General features: G+C 40.4%; 1 protein-coding gene across 1 annotated transcript; it reads right to left on the bottom strand.

Moving 5' to 3' along the window:
• Positions 1-10,127: 10,127 nt before the first annotated feature.
• Positions 10,128-19,157, bottom strand: LOC307071132 (coiled-coil domain-containing protein 172-like; the record flags this gene model as incomplete). The annotated part of the gene is made up of 7 exons (XM_079730030.1): positions 10,128-10,296; positions 16,497-16,599; positions 16,913-17,014; positions 17,546-17,711; positions 18,066-18,182; positions 18,900-18,985; positions 19,079-19,157. The coding sequence occupies 7 exons, from the start codon at positions 19,155-19,157 to the stop codon at positions 10,128-10,130; spliced, it is 822 nt and encodes a 273-aa protein (XP_079586156.1).
• Between the last annotated feature and the right edge of the window lie 1,795 nt (positions 19,158-20,952).

Here is a 20,952-nt window from a genome sequence, read left to right as displayed (position 1 = left end):
TACAGTACAAACAGCAAAAGCATAAATGTGAATCTTGTCCAGTCTCTTGCAATCAATCTCCCACATACACTAAGGTGTAACTTACAATTGACAATAATTGTCTTCAAAACTTTAGACATAGTTTACATCAGAACATCCCTCCAGAGCACACTGTTATATTGACAACAAGCAATTTGACTGTCTTATCCGTAGACAATTAAACAAGGACTTGTCATTCTGATGGCACTGACATATTCATTGACACAGATATTTACTTTTGAGAGATGAACTAAGAATTTGAGCAAGAGACTGTCTTTTGCAGGTAATCCATGGTGTTTTGCTATTTGTACGAATTGTTTTGAGAAATGCACTTACTGTTTTGCAAATGTTGAGGATGATTCGAGAAATGTACCAAAGCGTAATAATACAATCATAGTCGGACCATACAATAATTGGATTTTCTTGAGTGTCATGTAAACGCAATGATTGCCTCAAATACTAACCGCATATATAGTCAGTCTAAAAGGTATACTAAACAGTGTTTTGGTAATTATTCAACCAGCATGGGGCCAAACGTACCTTATAGGGGGAAAGTGGCCGGGTTCAACGGAGTGCTCATTAGGAAGAGAAAAACAAAACAAACAAAATATTACTATTTGTTGAAGTTCTTCAATGTAACATGTTGACCAGTACTTAAAGTATGCCTCAGCTTATTAAATCATAAGCACCTCGGTTACAAGAATATTAATAATGAGACTTAATACCAATAGTATAATTCAAAGTGGGAAAAATGGTTTGATGTGTCGAGGGGTACTTGAGCTGTACTGAGTAAAGTACTGCATGAAGCCACTGTTTTTAATTAGGATATCTGACTCATGTTACCCAATGGCAAAAATGAAAACTATAAAGTGTATTCAAGTCAAGTGCCAAATATTGTTTAACCTGGTAGGTGCCAAGTTTGCATGCTACTGCCAAGAATTACCCTCCCCAGAGCTTCAGTCAGTCAGGAGTCAAGACACGGTAACAGTAGGAGTGAGACTGAGAGAAGCTCATGACTGCTAATATTTCTCCGATCTTCCGAATCGCTATTTCCATTCTCCTCCTTCCTATTAGCTGTTTACACCAGTGAACAGCCCGGAGCAAGAACTAAACAACACGACAAAAAGCACAACCACAAAGTAGAGCAAATATGTAACTGAGATGGATCTCGCTACCTCTGAAGCATGCTTGGCAGTACCGCCCTCTCCGTTGCAGATAAGGTACGTTCGGAGCCACCAGTTTCAGCTGTATGGCTGTGAGATGACAGTCCTGGTAACTAGGTTAGTCGCATCTGCTGACAAGATAACATGATTGTTCTGAGTGGTTCCCACCAAGCAGAGAGACGGCAGATCTCTCTGACGGCAGAACAAGAGACACCACAGCGCGTACGGGAAGGGGGGAGTGTCTGCTAGACTAGAGTGAGGTGTAGGCGGCGGCGTGGCGGAACCACAGCCAAGGCCAATGATTAAGTGAAGGAATTGGGAAGTGAAGGAAGGGTTGGCTTAGCTCAGGAGGTAGCACAGGTGTCTCGTAACCGACAGGTTGCTAGTTCGATCACCCGCTCCTCCTAGCTGAGTGTTGATGTGTCCCTGAGCAAAACACTTACACCTAACTGCTCCTGACGAGCTGGTTGTCCCCTTGCATGGTTGACTTGCCGTTGGTGTGTCAATGTGTTTATTAACTGATGTAAGTCGCTTTAAATAAAAGCGTCTGCAATTGTAAATGACGTTGAACCAGACTGTGGCTGGTCGGAGAGGTGTAAAGTGTGGTGACGGATTTGTTCATCACTCGTTTATTTATTTTGTACATTTATTTATTTATTGTACATAAATGATCAGCTCCCTCCGTCTTCGGGTTTTGTTTTTGTGCTGCAGTGGTGTATTCTAGGAGCTCATTATAGTATTCCCCCTGTAGGTGTTTAGTATTTTTTTTTGTGTTTTTCAGGCGGATTGAATAAGTGGCTGTGTCACTTATTCTGAGCCTCAGGGTTCGTCTGCTGGGATCTTTTTAAAGTACAGGCAAACAAACATGGCATTAAAGTCCAAATGGGCTTTTCTCATTCCCTATTGCCCAAAAGCTGTTTTTCTCAATGGTCCAATGCCCCCCCCCCCCCCCCCCAAAGATAAACTGCATGCGAGATAAGAGTGGAGTGGCTAGGGTGTTCGTCCTTCACCTCTTCACTAGTCATAGTTAAATAAATGGAGATTGTCCTGACCAAAATCGGTCCTTCCACGTCCCTCTCTTTTTATAATTATGTAAATCAGTTTGTAATTGTTGCTATTCCTGCAACTCTTCTCTAGTCGATGCTAGTGCAAGTGGACAGCTAATCGGCCAACGTTTAGCCGTCCCCTTTAGCCACTTTCTCCCCATTTCCATTTTGTTATGAAGAAAAAACACTTGTAATGTACAGGGGAGACACAACGTGTCCAAGAAACAAAATAAACCAAAGCGTGTCGTGTTTTTCATCTGGTCCCCAGCACCACTCAGAGCTCGTCATATCTCCTACAGAGACCTTTTAGTGGGTGTGTTCCCTTCCTAATCAGCCCTCATATTCACAGCAAAGAGGGTCATTAAAAAGAGCTAATAGGAATTACGAGTGTCAATGCTTTCCCTAGAGGTACAGCTGTACACCCCTTACCCCTCCCCATCACATACACACACACAGATAGGAAGAACAAAATCAGTTGGAAATGTAGCGAGAGTCTGTCGGAATACCAATTACCTCTGCCTGGCCATCGACAGCACGCCCATGTGAATCATTTGACAACAGTGGAGGCCTTTTTCTCCACGGCTGGCCGGCTCGGCACAATGCCTTTAGAAGCGCGGCGAGACAAAGCACCACGGAAAGAATGTCACAGGTATTTGAGAAAGGTTAGCCGCAAAGGAGAGCAACCTCACTGTCCGACGAGCCATTGATCAGGGCTATTAGACAGTGCATTCAGGGAGGCTGCCCGAAGCAACACATGAGTGCACATCAGGTGTGTTCCAGGGAGGGAGTGTCACCTGGGAGTGTGTCTTTTGGCATTAGGTGAGTGAGTGTGTGTGTGTCATATGTGTCTTTTTTTTATCTTCGCACCGAACAGACGTCGACCTTGAATATGTCCCAGGAAGGGACTTCTAATGCAACCTGCCCTCATACTTACCATGATAAACACTGATGTAAATGTCAACTCCTCCTGGTAAAAACACAGCGAGGTTCTCGGCTCGTTTTGCACCTCTCGGGGACATGCTCGGCGCAGGGGAACAATGGTTGATACTGCAGCTAAATCACTGCAGCTCTGTGGGCCATCAGCGTTCCTCCTCTCATCTAGCTTGGCACGGCTTGCTGAGAAGCAAGATTAAGGCTTGGTTTGATTTATCTAACCACTGTTTCCTGCCTGCCATCCAATAGATGGACATATACATCATTCTTTACACCCATGCCTCACATAGCCCCATCCTATGGATTATGTGGACTTCAAGGGTATAATGGATCCAAGCACTCGCAGTTTGGATATTTTCATGTTTCTGGGGCCTTTTGTTACGGTTTAGCATCAATAACAAGTTCAGCTGGAAAAAGCAAGCAATTTTGCTTAGTATTTTGCATGATTATGTATCATTGACAGATATTAGTTTTAGTCAATGAAGTAAGTTCCTATTTTAAGATACTGTATAGGCCAGTTAATAAAGCCCATATTTCACATGAACCACACGCATAAGTAATGTAGGATCCAATACATTTGACAGTGTAATATGTGCACACGTGCACATGCAGTGAGCTGGGGCCCCCTGCTGGCCAGGCACTGAATGATCTGAGCAGCGGCAGGTGCAGCTTGGTTTCTATGGTGAGAAACGGTGAAACAGAAGGGTGTGCTTACATGTGCTAAGCAGAGATGTCTGTGTAGTCACAACAATCACCACTGATTTAGTCAGTGGTGATTGTTAGATTCTTAGATTTCTACATTTAGATTTCCACTTTTCTTGATGTGATGTGTTATGCTGGTATATGTCTAAGCAACATTGGTGATGGGCCCTTGCAGGGGCTAGGCACATTCTGGGGGACCTCTGCACTGCTTTTGGGTTTGCCGAACACAATGACCAGTACTGGTGTGTCCCAAACTGCTGTGAGACATACGGCAGATATTAAGTGGGATTGGGTTTGGCTTTGGCATGATATATTATATTTGATATTATATTTATAATTGTTCTTAAACGGCCGCCATTGTGAAACCTCTGCCTACTATATCTCTGTTACATCTCTCAAGCATTTTCAAGTTCAAGTTTCAAGTTCAAGTTAGCCATGCTGTGTTCTTCAACATTATAGGCAGGAGCTACTACAGCTGTACAGAAATGTATATTATAATACACCGATATAATGATGTAAACACAGTTTGATCCGATGATCAAAAAAGTGAAAAAACTAACATTTGGCCAATTTTGAGTAAAATTGACTGGTCTTCAATCCAAACATAAAAACAAAAAAGCCAATTGTCCCTGTTAGATGTGCACTATTGCTCTTTCAGAGGGTGTGAATAATTCAGCTGTGCCCAGAAAGTCAGATAAACATTATAAATAACCATCCATATAAATTATTTACTCGGCCTTCCTTTGTGGCATAACCTACTGACTGACACACTGAGCCATTAAGTGTTTCAGTTTGATTTGGGAGGGGGGGGGGGGGGGGGGGTGTGCTACATATACAAATATAGTATGCAGTGCCAGCTCCTATGTCAGATGATGGAAATCCACAGATCAAAAAGGCTATTTACCAAAATCTCGTACTTCCAAACTTGAGTGGTTCTAGCAAGATCAGAGAAAACAAAACAAACAAGCAAAAAAATTGCAATAAAATCTGGAAGAAATTGTACAAAATGTCCTATTTGCATTTTGCTTTTAGGCTGACTTGATGACTTACTAAGACAGCAAGGGTTTCCCGATGACTGAATCCAAATATTGCCCAATATTGGCTAATGTGTAAGCTTGACCCCCGCCACTGGTCAATAAAAGAATCAGCCTCAGTGGTCAGCTAGCATTCCGGAACGCAATAACCATTTGGCAGTCATGGGAACAAAAGTGACACCGCTATGTCTCTGCATACTGACAGGTACGTAGGCCTATTATTTCCTATTAACTTAATTGCAAATTAGCCTGAACAGAGAATAATTTCTATCCATAATCCGCTACTTTGTACCGGTATACCACTACACGGTATACCACTACATGGTATACCGTACCACTACATGGTATACATTTGTTGATTATTTGTGTGTCTGTGTGTGTCTACGTGTCTGTGTGCTTGCGTGTGCGCAGCATTGCTTGCCTGCACTGTTCAGGAAGTAAATGTACAGGAAAAATGTACCCCAGCCATATTTCACCAGGCCAGAGTAAGTATTAATGCATCATTATCATTCATCGTGTTCTCTAGTCTAGAGAATGCCGTTAACTTCTAATGAGAGATAGAAGAGAATGGCCAAAATGGCCATGGCAAGAAACAGCACCAAAGTCTTAGTTGGTGTGTCTCCTCTGTCCAACAGGTTGCAGCCAAGTCCTGTGACAATTATCTCTTGTCCATGTGGAGTGCAGAGGATAGAGCTCAACTGCTGCACGCCATGGCAATGCTTACTACAATGCTCAACCAGTCCAGTCATCCAGTTGACGGTGAGCATGCAAACCAGAGAGAAAGGCCCTGCTTTTAATCATTGAGCGAGGAGTTTTATCCTACATGATTGATTTTCTGATACCTATCTTCCTGCCTATAGGTTGTCATTCGTATGACGGGTCTCCATCAATAGAGGTGCACAGCAATGGAGGTGTAGTATGTGTTGACATCCAGGAGAAAGTCTACTGCAAGCCGATGTGTAACCATGTAAGTACTACCTATCTTAGTCAATGATGATTATGGTATATCCAGTAAGTTAGTGTACTGTATACACATGCTACACTGTTGGTTATTGTTCCCCACTGGTTGTATTCGAAGCTATTTGCTGTATAGAAAACTGTGAAAGCTTGGCCTTCTGTGGCTGTAGTGAATATCTTCGATATTCAAGTGGATGTGTCAGTTTCAACAGCCAATTATATTTTCACAAAGCGTGGGTGGGATTTTTTGGACAACTTCCGGGCTTTCATGAATAGGATTTCTCCAGGGTTGAGGCTACATCCCACAGGGTTATGGACAGAAGGAATCTGGCCGTCTTTGTTTATAACGTTGGCCAATCAATGGCTTCATTTTAATTAGCGCTGCCTGGCTGAAAATAAAATAATGACTAATAATAACGAAAGTCAGAACAATTCTAAGGTCCAGAGTAGGGACTGGAATCAACAGGGACCTTCAGACATATGATATCACATTTTTGAGTGGGTATCATTGCAAATCTGTAATTAGTGTGATTCTGTGAATGTTGCAGTAATATTTTAAAAAGATTGGGTGTGATTTTATCTTTTATGTGGTTTAACACCAAACAGAACAGAATGTAGGTGATGTGTATTGACTAATGGAATCCACTTGACTATACCACAGTCTGTAGTACGTATTGTTCATTTGCTACCACAAAGATAACATTAAAGATGTTTGAGTCAACCTGACGACGCATGTTAAGTAGCAAAGAATTGTGATGCTTGCATGAATCGATTTCTCCAAGTAGAGAGCTCCTGTACTGAGCCTATTACTTAGGTACTCTGCGGCCTCTTAATGTGAGCTTGGTGAGCCTCTGCCCTTACTGAGTTTCTGCCGGCACGCTTATATATCCCACACAGCTTCTGGCTGTGTGTGTGGGTGAAATATAACCTACAAAAATATAGCATCACAAGAACATATTCAATACTAAAAGACCAAACTACAGTTTAAATTGGCTCGATGCCTGCCCCTAAAAGCCCACGAGACAAAAACAGAACTGAAATGCATACAATATCTATTTCCTAAATGCAACAAGGATTTTACAGATCGAAGCGTTATGCATTGACTTTGAGACACTTCAAAATGCATATTCACCTGAGAGCTCACTTTCAGGGATCACACATGTCCTGACTGCTCAGTTTAATAACGATTTATTGTTTGAGGCATTGGGAGATGCTCTTGTTGTAAGTTATATGGATGGAGTTGTAATTAGTTTGTTGACTTTGCACAGACACTACAGGACTATGCGGTTGTTCAGACAAATAAACCATTCCGACATATTTATTAAATATAAACATAAATATATAACCTAAATTAAGTATCTGAACGTGGATCAAATGTATAATATGTTTAAGAGGGTTGGTGTGCAGACAGGATGTTTCGGCACAAACCCTTCCAGTAGCTACTGGCTGAGTATGCGATTAGCCAAGGAGGAAGATCGAAGACAGACAGACGATGCTTTTGTCTTAGTTATTGCTCATCGGCTTAAAATAATGGAGGAACATTAAATTCCTTAATGTTAAAGGCAATCAAGCCAAGTTGAGCTGGACTCATTGGAGGTTTATGTCTGGGTTGAAAATGGACGAGCAGCATGTTTTTATTGTTGCGGCAAAATCAGGGTTAGGTGGTGGATGATTACTGACAGCTGGGTTAAAGAGACTTACAAATGTCTCTGGCAAAAAAAAACGTTGCCAACTGTTACTGATTCATCAGAAACCCTGTTAGTTTAACCACATAGTAATATCACTGTTAATATGCCAAAACAGTCATAGATCACTTTTCGTAAACTAAAATGTGGTCTTTCTCAAGCCTCACAAACATAATGATATATTTTGAAAGAAAGAATTTTAATGTGAGCATATTGCTTTTTAAGTATTGCAAAGCTCAAGTTAAGGGTAAGGGTAACAAAATCAGGGCCCAAACTGAGGTGAATCACTGGAACCTCATCCAATGTGAATAGGCCTGTCAAAGGAACCCTTAAATCATGCATGCTCTTTATTCACAATGTGATGAAGAATGCATGTAAATCTGTGTCTGGAAAAGATGAATAGAATGACTGGTGTGACATTCATTTCTCCCAGGGTTATGATTTCAGTTTCCTCCGGAGGGGACGGCCGTATGAAGTGTGCTCTGCGGGGAGCTGGACGACCCAGTTCATTGGAGGAAACAGGCTTGCCGTTTGCCATCGTAAGAATTAATTAAATCTATTGATCATCAGCCCTGAGCCAAAGCTGATTGCTGAAATCTCTTGCTGAGGTTTAAAATGTATTTGCCTAGAGAGTCTTCTGTATAAAATACACTCCCATTGTAGAACATTTACATTTTAACGTATTATGATTTGCGATCTTGCATTACTTGTTATTGCATTGATCCAGACACCAACCAAAACCATTGTTCGGTTATTACACTTTAAAAATAGTGAAAATGTACCCTTCTGACCGAACTGCCCCCATGTCCCTTCTAACACTCCCTTCTCTTTGCCTGTTGGTCTCCAGTCTCAGCTATTCAGATTTCTGCCAAACCGTCAGCATATTTTAAGGACCAGGATTGCCTGAAAGCAAAATACTCGGCTCAGGATGAAATCATCCAGGAGTTTATCACCGAGCTGAGAGAACAACAGATTACTGGAACTGCCATGAATGGTACCCTCATGTGTTAGGAGAAACCAAAAGGCCGAAAAGCAGGAACTGATTTAGATGTTGTGGAAAGATTTCAGTTAATAATTAAGATGGAATGGGCTGCCCCGGTAGCTCACCATTACTCTGAGCGAGTACAATTAAGGCCTTGTTGTGATCGCAGCGACCCGGGTTTTATTCCTGACCGTGGTCCTTTGCTCCGTGTCCTCCCCTCTCTCTCCCATACCTTCCTGTCTATCTCACTCTATAATAAAGCATAAATGCAAAAATGAATCTTTAGATAAAAGAAAATATTCATTAAGATGGATGTATATGTTTGTGTCAACACGTCTAAAGTCGGGCTACAAGTAAAGACTACTTTCTGCGTGTTTGTGCATGTGTGTGTATGAGATATATAATCGAAGATTTAATGGATGCCTCTGTAATAATGCAAAAGGCCAAGGGGTTGAACAGTATTTGCATTATGTTGTGATTGCATATGGGTGACTAAGCTAAATGCTTGTTGTTTATTACAACCAATCCCATAGTTGGGTCGCGGCCACAGATTCAAATGGGATTGCAGAACCTCATTAGCTATCGACTTCTCGATCCATTAGATTGACATTCAGTCATTTTTACCAGAAGTAGGCCTTACCAGAGAATTGCCCTTTGGAACTGAAGGCACTCTAATAATCAATTATGCAAATGACTTCTCCCAGCGATCACTTATGCTGCTTAGTGTTAAAGGTAAAAAAGGTGGGATTGCAACATCAGAGAGATACCAGGAGGTGGGGCTGGAACACTGTCAATGACCTGTAACCAACCGTGAACAGTAACAAAGTATTTGCCAGAGCTAGATGAAATTATTAAACAATTGAATATTCTTGGTAAGTTATTATTCTATTAGAGGAGTATCAGTATTACTATTTCATATTCAATGTCTACTTTGAATATGAGAAGGTGGGACCTTTTTCTTTAACCCAGTGCAGTAGTTTTAAAGCATAGATTCATTAAAGTTAGGATTCAAATGGAACATATAAACCAACTGTCCAAAAATCTACAAAACACAAAGAGTTCCTGTGAGTGTTGCTCCTCTTAATGTGGCTGGCTGTGCATTCTGGTGTCTAATTTCTAAAAAAAAACACACACATGAAAAGCACAGGATTTAGTTTGATGAACATGTACAGGATTATATGAAGTATTGTCATGGTACACATCTGAAGCTGAAGAATTAAGGACTAATTATAATTATCGTGTGTATCTTTAGTGTTTCAGTATGTGTGAGCATGCATGCGTTCAAACCTATTATACACAGTCTATGGTCTCACATACAGTTTATTTTCTCACTTGGCAATTAAAGGTGTTTTAGGTAAGATGTAAGAGCTACTATTTGAGTGTAATTTGTTTGAAATGGCCATCTGTCCTCTATAAGTGCGTGACAATATCTGTTTAGATCTGACTGCACCTGCCTCTGTATGAGGCAGTATAGATTCACAGTTATAGAACACGTGTCAATGGAGGAGAAAGGTAAGAGGGGAGGGAGCAGAGAGGGATGGTTTTAAGGTTTAGTTTCAAATTCTTGTTCTCTTATATTCCTAACAATTACAAATCGTACTTGCCCCTCAGAACACAAGATTAAAACACAAAGTAATAACAACGTGCATTCTGTTTACATAATGGCCTAGCCAGAGTGCGGTACTCACAGATTGTAGAAAGCGTATCTCTGAACTGAGGGCCTTGTGCACAAGCTCCAAGTCCCCTTCATTCAGCAGCTCCTGCTCCTTCTTTAACCTGGGGAAACAAATTCACACACACACTGACATTTTCTTTACTTTGCTGACCAATGTGTTATTTGCTTTGCCAAACACAATCGCTAGCCTCATTGAACTCTCTGGTGCAATCGTGCTTATTGCCTCAGAGGAGGTTTAGTCTGTCATGGACATTGCGGAAGTAATACGACAGGTTGAAAAGAAAACATAACACAGGTGCTGCGTGTAAGGTTCTTCTAGCGACAGCTAATCTGCGACCCCTATCACTGTTTTGGCTTTTCTACGTACAAAACTTTGAATACGTCTAGTTGATCAAATGAGAGTACATTTAATGAGAACACATGTTAAACAAACACCATTTAATAATTTGTATATATACCATAAAAATGACAACTCTGCAGCTGAAGTTCAGCTAGTCGGAAGGAAGGAGGAGTCATACATGTCAGATTTGAAACATGCTTAAGATCGCAATGCCTCCTCAACACTCCCGCCCAAACAACAATGCTAAGTGGGTTTACGTCTCAAAGATACTCAGACCCTTTTTGTTATCCCAGCAACTAACTTGGAGGGGCTCATCTTACACATTGTGACTTTAACTAGTGGATACAAATGACTGGTAAATGTTCTACTGATATTGTGGGATGAGTGGTTGGTCTGTTCGTTTGATCCTTTGCATTAATCAGAACCTTTTTTTTATTTCAGAGCCTTATTTCGAATCCCACATTAATTTGGGGAAATTGACAAATTTATATTCAAGCAGATGCACAAAGTCACTTCTCTGCCCGCATTCCCCGAGCTCAAAGTATTTATATAACACATAGCAATCTGATATGACAGTGGACCTTCATCTTTCATTGCGGTAGCCATCATCAGGTTTTGCCCACTAAACAATTTACTTTTTAGAGGCCGGCACTCGCAAACGTTTTGATGTATTCAGTTACTCACAATCAATAATATGGGAGTTAAACATGGCGTCTAAAGGGACAGTGTGGTGACTGAAGACATGACTGATGGCTTCATTCCAGGACATGTAATCATAAGAGTGAATGAGGGCCCTCATTTCCTCATTCGTCTCTTTCTCTTAGTCTCTCTCTTTTGCCCTCATCCTCTTCAAGCCGCTTTCTCAGCACCTTCCCTAAACTAATCGGCCAGGAAGCAATGAAGGAGATTTGTGCAACAAGGCACACAGATTCTTATGCCTGCTATGGGATAATGGGACTGATTGTCAAATGATGATGATTATGGAATTATGATTTTGATGATTATGAAGGAAAATTGAGGACTTCTACTCTCTCGGACAGCCAATGAAAGAAGAAACCATACACAGACAGGAATTGAAAGATGTCTTACATCTTTGAGAAATTAGTTTAATAAAGTGGGCTTTGGTTGTCCTACTCTCGGATTGGAAGTGACTTGGTTCAATGCAGGAGAGAAGATTCTAAACAGATATTTGTAATAATTGTAATCATCTAAATAGCAACACACAACCAGCTATTGGGCATATTGGGTGTGGGGGAGGGGGGGGGGGGGGGGGGCGCATACAGGTCAGGCGTTGTCGGAATTGGAAGCATCAGCACAAGGAAGATGCGTTACTTCCTTCCTGGAACGGTATTGATCTGCCTTTAATCAAATAAAGACCATCTCTTAGCTGTTGAGGTCCAAGCAGCCAAAAAAGGGTCTGACGCTCAACCACTGGTGAATTACACACACCATCACACTAAACACTACAAACAAACTACACACACAAACAGACACACACACACACAGTAAAGTTGTTTGATGTAGATCACTTTTCCTTACCACCCTAACCCTTTTTCACTCATCACTTTATTTCATGAGGAAATCATGATCAATCACATCAATACTTAATGGTCTTTGTTGGTGATCGACCTTTGTATTTGCTGAGAGGTCTATTTTACATTTGCTCAAAAGCACATTGGGATATGGCAATCAATAAGGACATTGGCATAAACTTTTGGTTAACATCAATCCATTTACTTGACTAATTTGATATATTATAATGACAATGCCAAAGTAGTCATTATTTCAATGTAAATATGTCTTTTTTTTACAAACTATAACAATCTGTCTTAACATTAGATGTTTCTTTAGCTGTCATTTAACTTGATTCTTTGTCCAAAAGCAGTAACTAGTAACTTAGTAATGCATGTTGTACATGAGTCCAACATGAATTTTTAAGCAGCCTGGAGCACAGCCATTTGTTGGATGCAGATGGACCATCCACTGTGTGTTTTAACGTGACACTTAAGACAGATCTACATATCTCATGGATCTGTAGACTTTAACCCCTGTTTCAGAATGCAAATAGCCTATACTCTAGACATCCCTAGACATGTCAGTCTTGTGTAAACATCTAGCTTGTGCAGCTTGTCGCTGGTGCATGATTGCTGTACAATATTGTACAAATTCCTTCAGAAAGTCATGCTTATTTGAGAAAATGTAACTTGTATGCAATCATTATTTCTCATTATTGGCATGAAAGACCAAACATTGTTTGGATTATTCATCACACATGATTCATGTATTCAAGCAAACACCTCTTCTTGGATAAAAATCGACCGTAGAGAAATAGATACGTGAGCATCCTGTGACCTATACATTATATGCTGCTCTGCACTTATTTCCCCTAACACACTTCCCCCTTCCTTCAATCACATTAGGCTTCCTTTCCAGATTTGTTTCTAGCTGGGACACCATATGAATCAAACAGGCAACAGATCAGACCCTTAATTAGACAAAAGGCCTTAATGACCCATTATTTACACTGCGAGACCTCCACTCCTGCCGGAAGCTTTCTGAGCAGTTTTTCACGTGTGTATTGGACTGCTGACAATGAAAAAGGCCAGCGTTGGCCATAAATAACCAACACACCGTCCACTGGGCCGACTAAAGGCACTACAGCCTGTGTAGTTGCAGGTCATTCTGGTGCCCACTACAATTCATACTTTATCAGTTCTGTTTTTTTAATCGCTGGGGGCAGAAGTATTGTCATGGTATGTTTTGATTTTACTGCAGATTGTTGTGCCAGTTATAAATGATGACATCCCAATGTAGTCGATAAAAAAGTACTTGCATATGTTTTACTCTTGCTGTACACTTCACATTGGTGACAGATACATTAATTTCCAAAAATTGAAAGGGTCAAATAGCTGTCCTGTTAGAAGAAAATCAGCATAAACATCATGAAAAAGGAATAGTGAATAATTTGTGTTTGGTCTGTCACTTCGCTAGGTGTGCATGCAGGCTTGACTTGATCTACCCCATCAAGGTGCTATCCACTGATCACAGTGTTGTTGCAGGTCTGAGTTAGAGGAACACATTCTACTATTCGGGTACACCAAAATCTCCATACTAGCATACTGCATAGTGGATAAGAACAGTATGTAGTATGTCCGAAATCCTATTTACACATAGTATGCAAAAATACCAAGCATAAGCAATGTGTTACATTTCAACAAACTCGTAGCTTAAAATTACCTGGACATATCCCTGGTCAATGATGTTCGATAGGGACTTAATAATGTTATCAATAAAATCACATCCTTCCTCTCTATTTGTTAACAAGAATCGTAATAACAACCACCCCAAATCCCTCCCACTCTCCCCCCCAAGCTGCTCTAGTTCACATCACATAGTTGCAAAGCCACTAAGAGTGGACAATATACTGTTGTAGATGTTTTTTGTTTTGAAAGACTCTGGCCAATAAACTGGGAGGGGCTCAATCCTACAGATTGTAGCTTTAAAATGACGCCAGATGGCGTACTATCGCTGGCGGAATTCAAACTATGGACACTACAGTTGCTTGGATTACCCATAATGCATTTTGACAGGAGAATAACTTCTTTACCAAAACTATTAAATGGTACAAAAAACCTGTTCAACCCTATACCATCAACCCCAATGTACAGGCAACTTAATAAACTATATATACAGTGTTGGGAAGGATACTTTTAAAATGTATCCAGTTACAGAATACAGAATACATGCCCAAAAATGTAATACGTAATGTATTCCGTTACATCACTCAATCTGAGTACTGTATTCTGAACACTTGGATTACTTGCACTTTGAATTGCATTTTATAAGTGTAGGAATGCAGCATCAAATCCTTACAAAACAGGCCTATTCTGGTGTGTTCTTCTGTTCAAACTGGCTGAATGTGTTAGGCCCAAGTCTCCCTGAAAGCGCACTATATTATATAATTTGCTGTAGAGGAACAAAGACTATAAGGGTATGTTTATGCGAAAGATATTTGCTATTACACCTAACATTTTTTTCACTGAGCTAAGTGCAAAGGTGTTGCCGGTTTGGGGCAGGGTAAAGATAAAAAGTGGGGGAAAGCTTCTGTGAAAGTAAATAATCACAGATATCCAGTGGGATTCACTCGTTGTGATATTGATTTGTTTCATACAGTTGTGGACCGGTCCACAACGTTTTATGTGGGTGTCTGTCCAAATATCCAATAGACATTCCATCTCCTCTTGACTCCATGTTGAGCCACGACTCATTTTCACCCGACGGTCCGACAAAGTGCTGCTAGTCTTGGAGTTACCGCTAATCAAACAATTCCCATAATGCGCGCAGCTGAGCGTGTGCCTGTTACGTCCAAAGAGGCGCATGCATTTTAGAACTGTATCGGACCAAGGTGCGTTCGCTTTCACATCTCAAGCAAACCGTACCAGGGTTTGTTTGGAAGCAAACCGAGACCAGCTGTTCAGGGAGGTCTCGGCCAGCTGATTTGGTTAGCATTAAAGTTAGGTGGTTGCATTTACGCCAGCAAAAACGTACCGAACCAAGGTGCGCACTAAATGCTGTTGATGTGAAAGCACGAATAAACTCGTGAAACAGAAGTATCTTCATGTAATCCTTTGATTTAAACAATTTAACTGTATTCTAAATACCAACAATTTAAATTGCAACTGTAACGCAGTACAGTTAGTTATAATTTGTATTCTGAATACGTAACGCCGGTACATGTATTCCATTATTCCCCAACATTGTGTATATATATATAAATATATGGTATATTTTCCAAAAATAAATATAACTCCTTGAGTTTGTAATATATCAAAATATACGTCGCTGTAGTATGTTGTACGTAGTAAACAGTTTCAGATGCAACACTGTTCCATATATTCTGCATGAGCCTCCTAGGAGTCAGGATTTTGGGATGATCTCACGATCACCAGGTGCGGCAAATGAATATGTCTGATTGCACACTTTGAACGTGTGCCCACTGGACGTGCTCAAAGAACGTTGTCCCTGGTCCTGAGCGGTCTTAAATCCATCAATGCACCAAAAGTCCATAAACCCTTGTGAACTTATTCTATCAATGCACCATACCAATCAATGGTCCGCAGAGTTGCAAGCTCCACCAATATATCATGGCTGGTACAATTCATTCACTTTATGGTGACAATTTGGTTGCCAGTAGAAAACACCACACTCTTTCTCCATTTATCTTCACTAATAGAATAGCAATAGCTTCTCTCTAGGCGGCAAGCCAAATCCAAATTTCATTTGGAAGTTTAGATGCATGTATTAAGAAATGTGCATACTAGTGATGGTTTCTAGTGAAGTTGTGGGTGCAGAAAATTAAGACATCCTAGTTCTCTACACCTCTAGACTTACTTGAGAAAGAACTGTGGGACCTTCACATTCATATTTCTTTCAATTTTTGTATTGCTTTTATTTTCTGTATGACCTCATGCTGACTTCCCTGGGTTGTGCTGTGCTGAGTAAACCATTATTTGGAAAATATATGATACCATACCGCACTATCCCATTCCATAACTTGCAAAAACAACACCAGTGTTTCACCTTCATATATCCAGCAGTGGACCAGCTCTGCTATCAGCCATGCAAAAATATGCTTTTTTTATTGAATAAATTTCCGTTCAAAATTATTTTGGGCGCCTACAAAGCATTCATACATGAAAACGGTATTTGTGCATGTGTTATGTTATGTTGTTATATAATGTTGTATGAGGCCATTTTGGTTGGAGTGCACCAGAGCTCTATTTGAATCAGTGATGACACTCAGACATCTCTGAGCCTGCGCACATCAGCACCATGCTCACGCACATCAGCAAATATTGATATATATCTATATATATATATATAGATAGATACAAATATCAAAATATAATATAAAAAAATTATATATAAATATTTCTATGTTTTTATCCTCAAAGAACTCACCTCAGACAGGTGCTGTCTGTTTGGGGTTTCAGACTGACCGTCACACTCTCCGCTCTAAGAGATTCTGTCACTGCCTTGGCCTCCGTAATTTGCCGATCCAAGTCTACAAAAAGCACCCATAGAAAAACGAAAAGCCACTACCACAATGAAACACATGGATGACATTTTTTTCAGAAAACCTTTTTTCTGGGTTTCTATTATTCCATCTTTGTAAGGTTCAGACTTTTTTCTATCTCTCTCTCTCTCTTTCTCTCTCTCCCTGCCAAGCTTTACATCTATATCTATCCTTGGCCTTGTCTCACTTTTCTTGCCTAGTTTTCAGTTTCCAAAGATGACTTTGACAGAATTAACTATACAGTTTACAGAGACTCAGCAGTGAGTGGATTCGACATGAACAATGTAGATGTTGCATTTACCTTTGTTAATGTTTTCCAGGTCTTTGAGTTCAACCAGGAGGGCTTTGTTCTCCTCCAGCAGGGAGTTCATACGACCGTTCTTCTGGTGCTCAAGATCGATCTCTGAGTGTAAACAGGAGACCAAACAGCAAAGTATTAGAAGGACACAGATAATGAGAGAGCTTTGTGTTAGTTGCCAAAGCAAAGCTCTTTCTCGTCTTCTGTGACTGGACTGATTACTATAGGGGTGGAAATTAACATGTGTAATATAATAGCACATTGAAATGAAAAAATCTGTTATATTTCTATTGCATTACACCTCCAAAGCCTGGATTATGGCCATATTTGTTTTATGTTTTTTTTGTCAGGGTATTTTTAAGAAACAAGTCAAGTTGTAAGACTAAAAACTTCCGAGCCCAAGAGTTGGATATAAGTTATGTTTTTCATTATGGATATGTTCAAAAGGAGTTACCGTATTTCCACATTAGTAGAGTTATGCTTTCTATCATGCATTGAAATGAGAGGTGTCCGTTATTGAGTCCTTCAGAGTAATCTAAATGGATAATGTAAATAAAGACTAGTACCAGATCAACTGTAAGCTTCAGCAGAGCACTCGGCACACCACCTGTGTCTGAGGTCCTTGTTGTGCGTTACCTTTATGTATGGAGTCCACTTCCCCCTGAAGCTGGAGGATCTCAGCTTGTGCCTGGATCCCAGTAACTGACTCTCTGTTCCCAACCAGGCTGAAGCAACTGTTAAATCTCCCAATCTCTTCCAGAAACTGTTCTTGCTCCTCACTGGCCTCCGTTCTGATTCGATCCTGTCATGAATAAACTGTGAATTACCAAAAATGGTGTTCTTTGATACTGTTTAATATTTTGCCAATTATGCGATGCAGCTTATCTTATTTTGTAGATAACTGGCCATCACATGTCCTCACATGTACCTCATTGCAGTGCAATAGCAATATAAATTCCAAAAGGGTGGAATGGAGTCCTTGATATCCTCAGCCCTGTATAGCGTGTGCGTTGGTGTGTGCGTTGTGTGTGTGTGTGTGTGTGTGTGTGTGTGTGTGTGTGTGTGTGTGTGTGTGTGTGTGTGTGTGTGTGTGTGTGTGTGTGTGTGTGTGTGCGTGTGCGTGTGCGCTTGCGGTACGGATCAGACCACTAGTCACCAGATGTTCCTTGAGGTGGCCCTGCTGGCAGAGCAGCTCCTTCAACTGCCTCTCCGTCTGTTGCTCCTGTTTCTTCATTAGATCACTTTGCAGCTTCATCTCATACAACTGCTGAGTCTGAGAGGACAGGTGGATGCAGTGTTAAAAGAAAAAAGTGTATTACCATGACAACAGAATTTACTCATGGACAGATACTCTGAGAAAATAAATATTACCATATGCACAATTTATTATCACATAGCAGAAATATGTGTTGTGGTCTCCCCACACCAGAAAACAATGAAAACAAACAAATCATTCATAAAGAGGCCTTTAGGAAATGCCCTCATGCATGACATCCACTTTTTGAGACTAGGGGTATCAGCAGTGGAATTATATTACCATTTTGAACAAATGTCTGAGAATATTTACGAAGCTTATTTAGAATGAATTATTTGTTTATTGAATGAGACAGAAAGATAGAATACATACGCAATAGCAGTTTGTCGATTATTGGATAGTGTATTATTCTGTGATTATCAGAAACAAGTGCAATTTCACCTTGTTTCTGATCAAGAGAAGGGATGGATGGAAACATAAGGGTATTATATCTCCCACATACTAAAGCTTCCTCCGATGACCCTGATATTGTTCGAGAAGAGTAGCACTGATTTTGTGCAAGTGTGCCACTTGCCATTGATCCTTGGGATTGGTCATGAAGCAGCTGATATAGATTAAGTGTCTCAATAATGAAGGAGGACCACTCATTTATATAAATATATTTATACAATGTATTTTAAGACGTGATGTTATGAAGCTATTCTAAGTATAACGTTGTATATGAAAGCATCTTACCTTGTTAAAAAGCTCTTGGTTATTCTTCATCAGCTTTTCATTGGAGGCCTTTATTTTCTCTTCGTATCGGACGACTGACACTTTGACTGATAGTTCAAAACAAAAATATTGCATCATGAGAAAGCATCATGTAGAACACCATGTTAATAACCACTGGTCACAGGCTAGGATAAACTGACCTTCTTGTAACTTCGTAGTTTTCTCAGATAACAGCTGTTCAGTGAAGATAATTTGTTGAAACAGGTTGTCCAAACTCATATTTATGTTTATGTTTAAATGAGAGTCAATGTTAAAGTAAGGGTCAAATTTGAAAAATCGGAACACTCAAAGTCGTAAGGGGGGGTTAAACGTGGACACGATCAGAACTACAACAACCAGACGCGCCTGTTGGTTCGTTACACAAACTCTCGCGGGAAGTCGTCTTTGTTAACCCTGCGCGTGACCTGAGAGGATTCCCGCTCCATCGTCGTGAACACGCGAATCCAGCCGCCTTGCATGTTAATGCATGAGTACATGCTGGTGAAGTGAAGTTAAGTTCCAACATATAAATAGTAGGCCTATAACGTATGTATATAGTTTAACATATTATATAGTATAACATATTATATAGAGTAACATATGAACAAATGTATATTATATAACATAACACATTATATAACATATAAATGTACAGTATATAGTATAACATTTGTTATATTATAAACGTAGATCGGTGTATTTGTTGGCCTGGTGTGTTACGAACGGGGAACTACATCATCCTGACGTTCATTTATATTGATTGAGGCTTTCTGTAGATCAACCGATGTGGCTGACCTCTGACCTTTTCCCGGGGAGCGGCCCTTCCTCTGGAGATCAGAAGAATAGCAAAGTCATCAAATCTTCAAATCAGTAGTAGACCTATGGCTTTATTGTACTTTTATTGCCGCTCTGTTCCCTCGAAGCGCCCTCCGCTGAGATGGTGCTGATCGAAAATCAAGTTTCAGATTCAGGCTTAGTACGGAAGACGAGCTCGGTCTAGGTAAAGATGTTGAGTTTAGGAGGTAGTTGGATATAAACGCTGTCTTCCATGGCAGCCATGTTCATCTTGATATTAGGGGATTATATTATCTTGATATTACATCACATCCACCGTTTTTTTTCATAGTCGATGAGTGACAAAGAAAAAGGCATTGGCACGATTAATAATGTCTTGAAAAAGTCCTAACTGATCGGGTTTGTTAATGGACTGCCACTGAAAGGTCTATTTAGTCCAGGCTACACCAAGTGACTAAACTTTGAGTAGTTTACATAAGGGCATAGCGACTTAAATCTATGAATTATTCATTTCATTTTTATTATTACTTTATAGCAAGTGCTTCAACATCCGCTAGATGGCGGTAGTCACTTAATATATCCTTCCTTTTCCGCCGCGTTGGCCTTGGGGCCACGTTGGTCCTGAGGCCAGTGGGTCCTGGGGGGCATGTTAGCCCAGGGGCCCATTCACAGGTTCCACTAGAGATGTGGCATATTTATGAAATACGGATAGTCTCGTTAACCACTCAAGACATATCTCTAATATATATCTAATTAGGTCTCTTGATTAAGTCCATCTGGTATAGAGCCTAATGATTGCCTTTGGCTTCGTTTTCTTTTTCTCATTTCCTAAATGGTCTGTTAACATTTTATTATCAGGGACTGGGATTTAAGACCCATGTACATTAAATCGATAGCCCGGTGTGTAACGATTCCTGTGCGGGCTATACACATATTTACTTATTTATCCATTGGCTTAAAGGGTTGACGCGTAGCCTGTAAGCCTTCTTTAAAAAAAAATCAAAGTCCAACACAATCAATGCCGATACAGGCTTCTATCATACGAGTAGTCGTTAACCCAGTTCTCCTGCCTTCACTCTCTGACTGGCTGTAATTAACCCCATTGTAATATGTAAACCTATACAACACAGCCACACACACACACACACACACACACACAGACACACACACACACACACACACACACACACACACACACACACACACACACACACACACACACATCAATACTTATTTGCTG

The sequence above is a fragment of the Pollachius pollachius genome (assembly GCF_949987615.1).
Source record: "Pollachius pollachius genome assembly, chromosome: 2".
In the NCBI taxonomy this organism is placed as follows: domain Eukaryota; kingdom Metazoa; phylum Chordata; class Actinopteri; order Gadiformes; family Gadidae; genus Pollachius; species Pollachius pollachius.
This window is presented reverse-complemented; position numbering and strand designations above follow the sequence as displayed.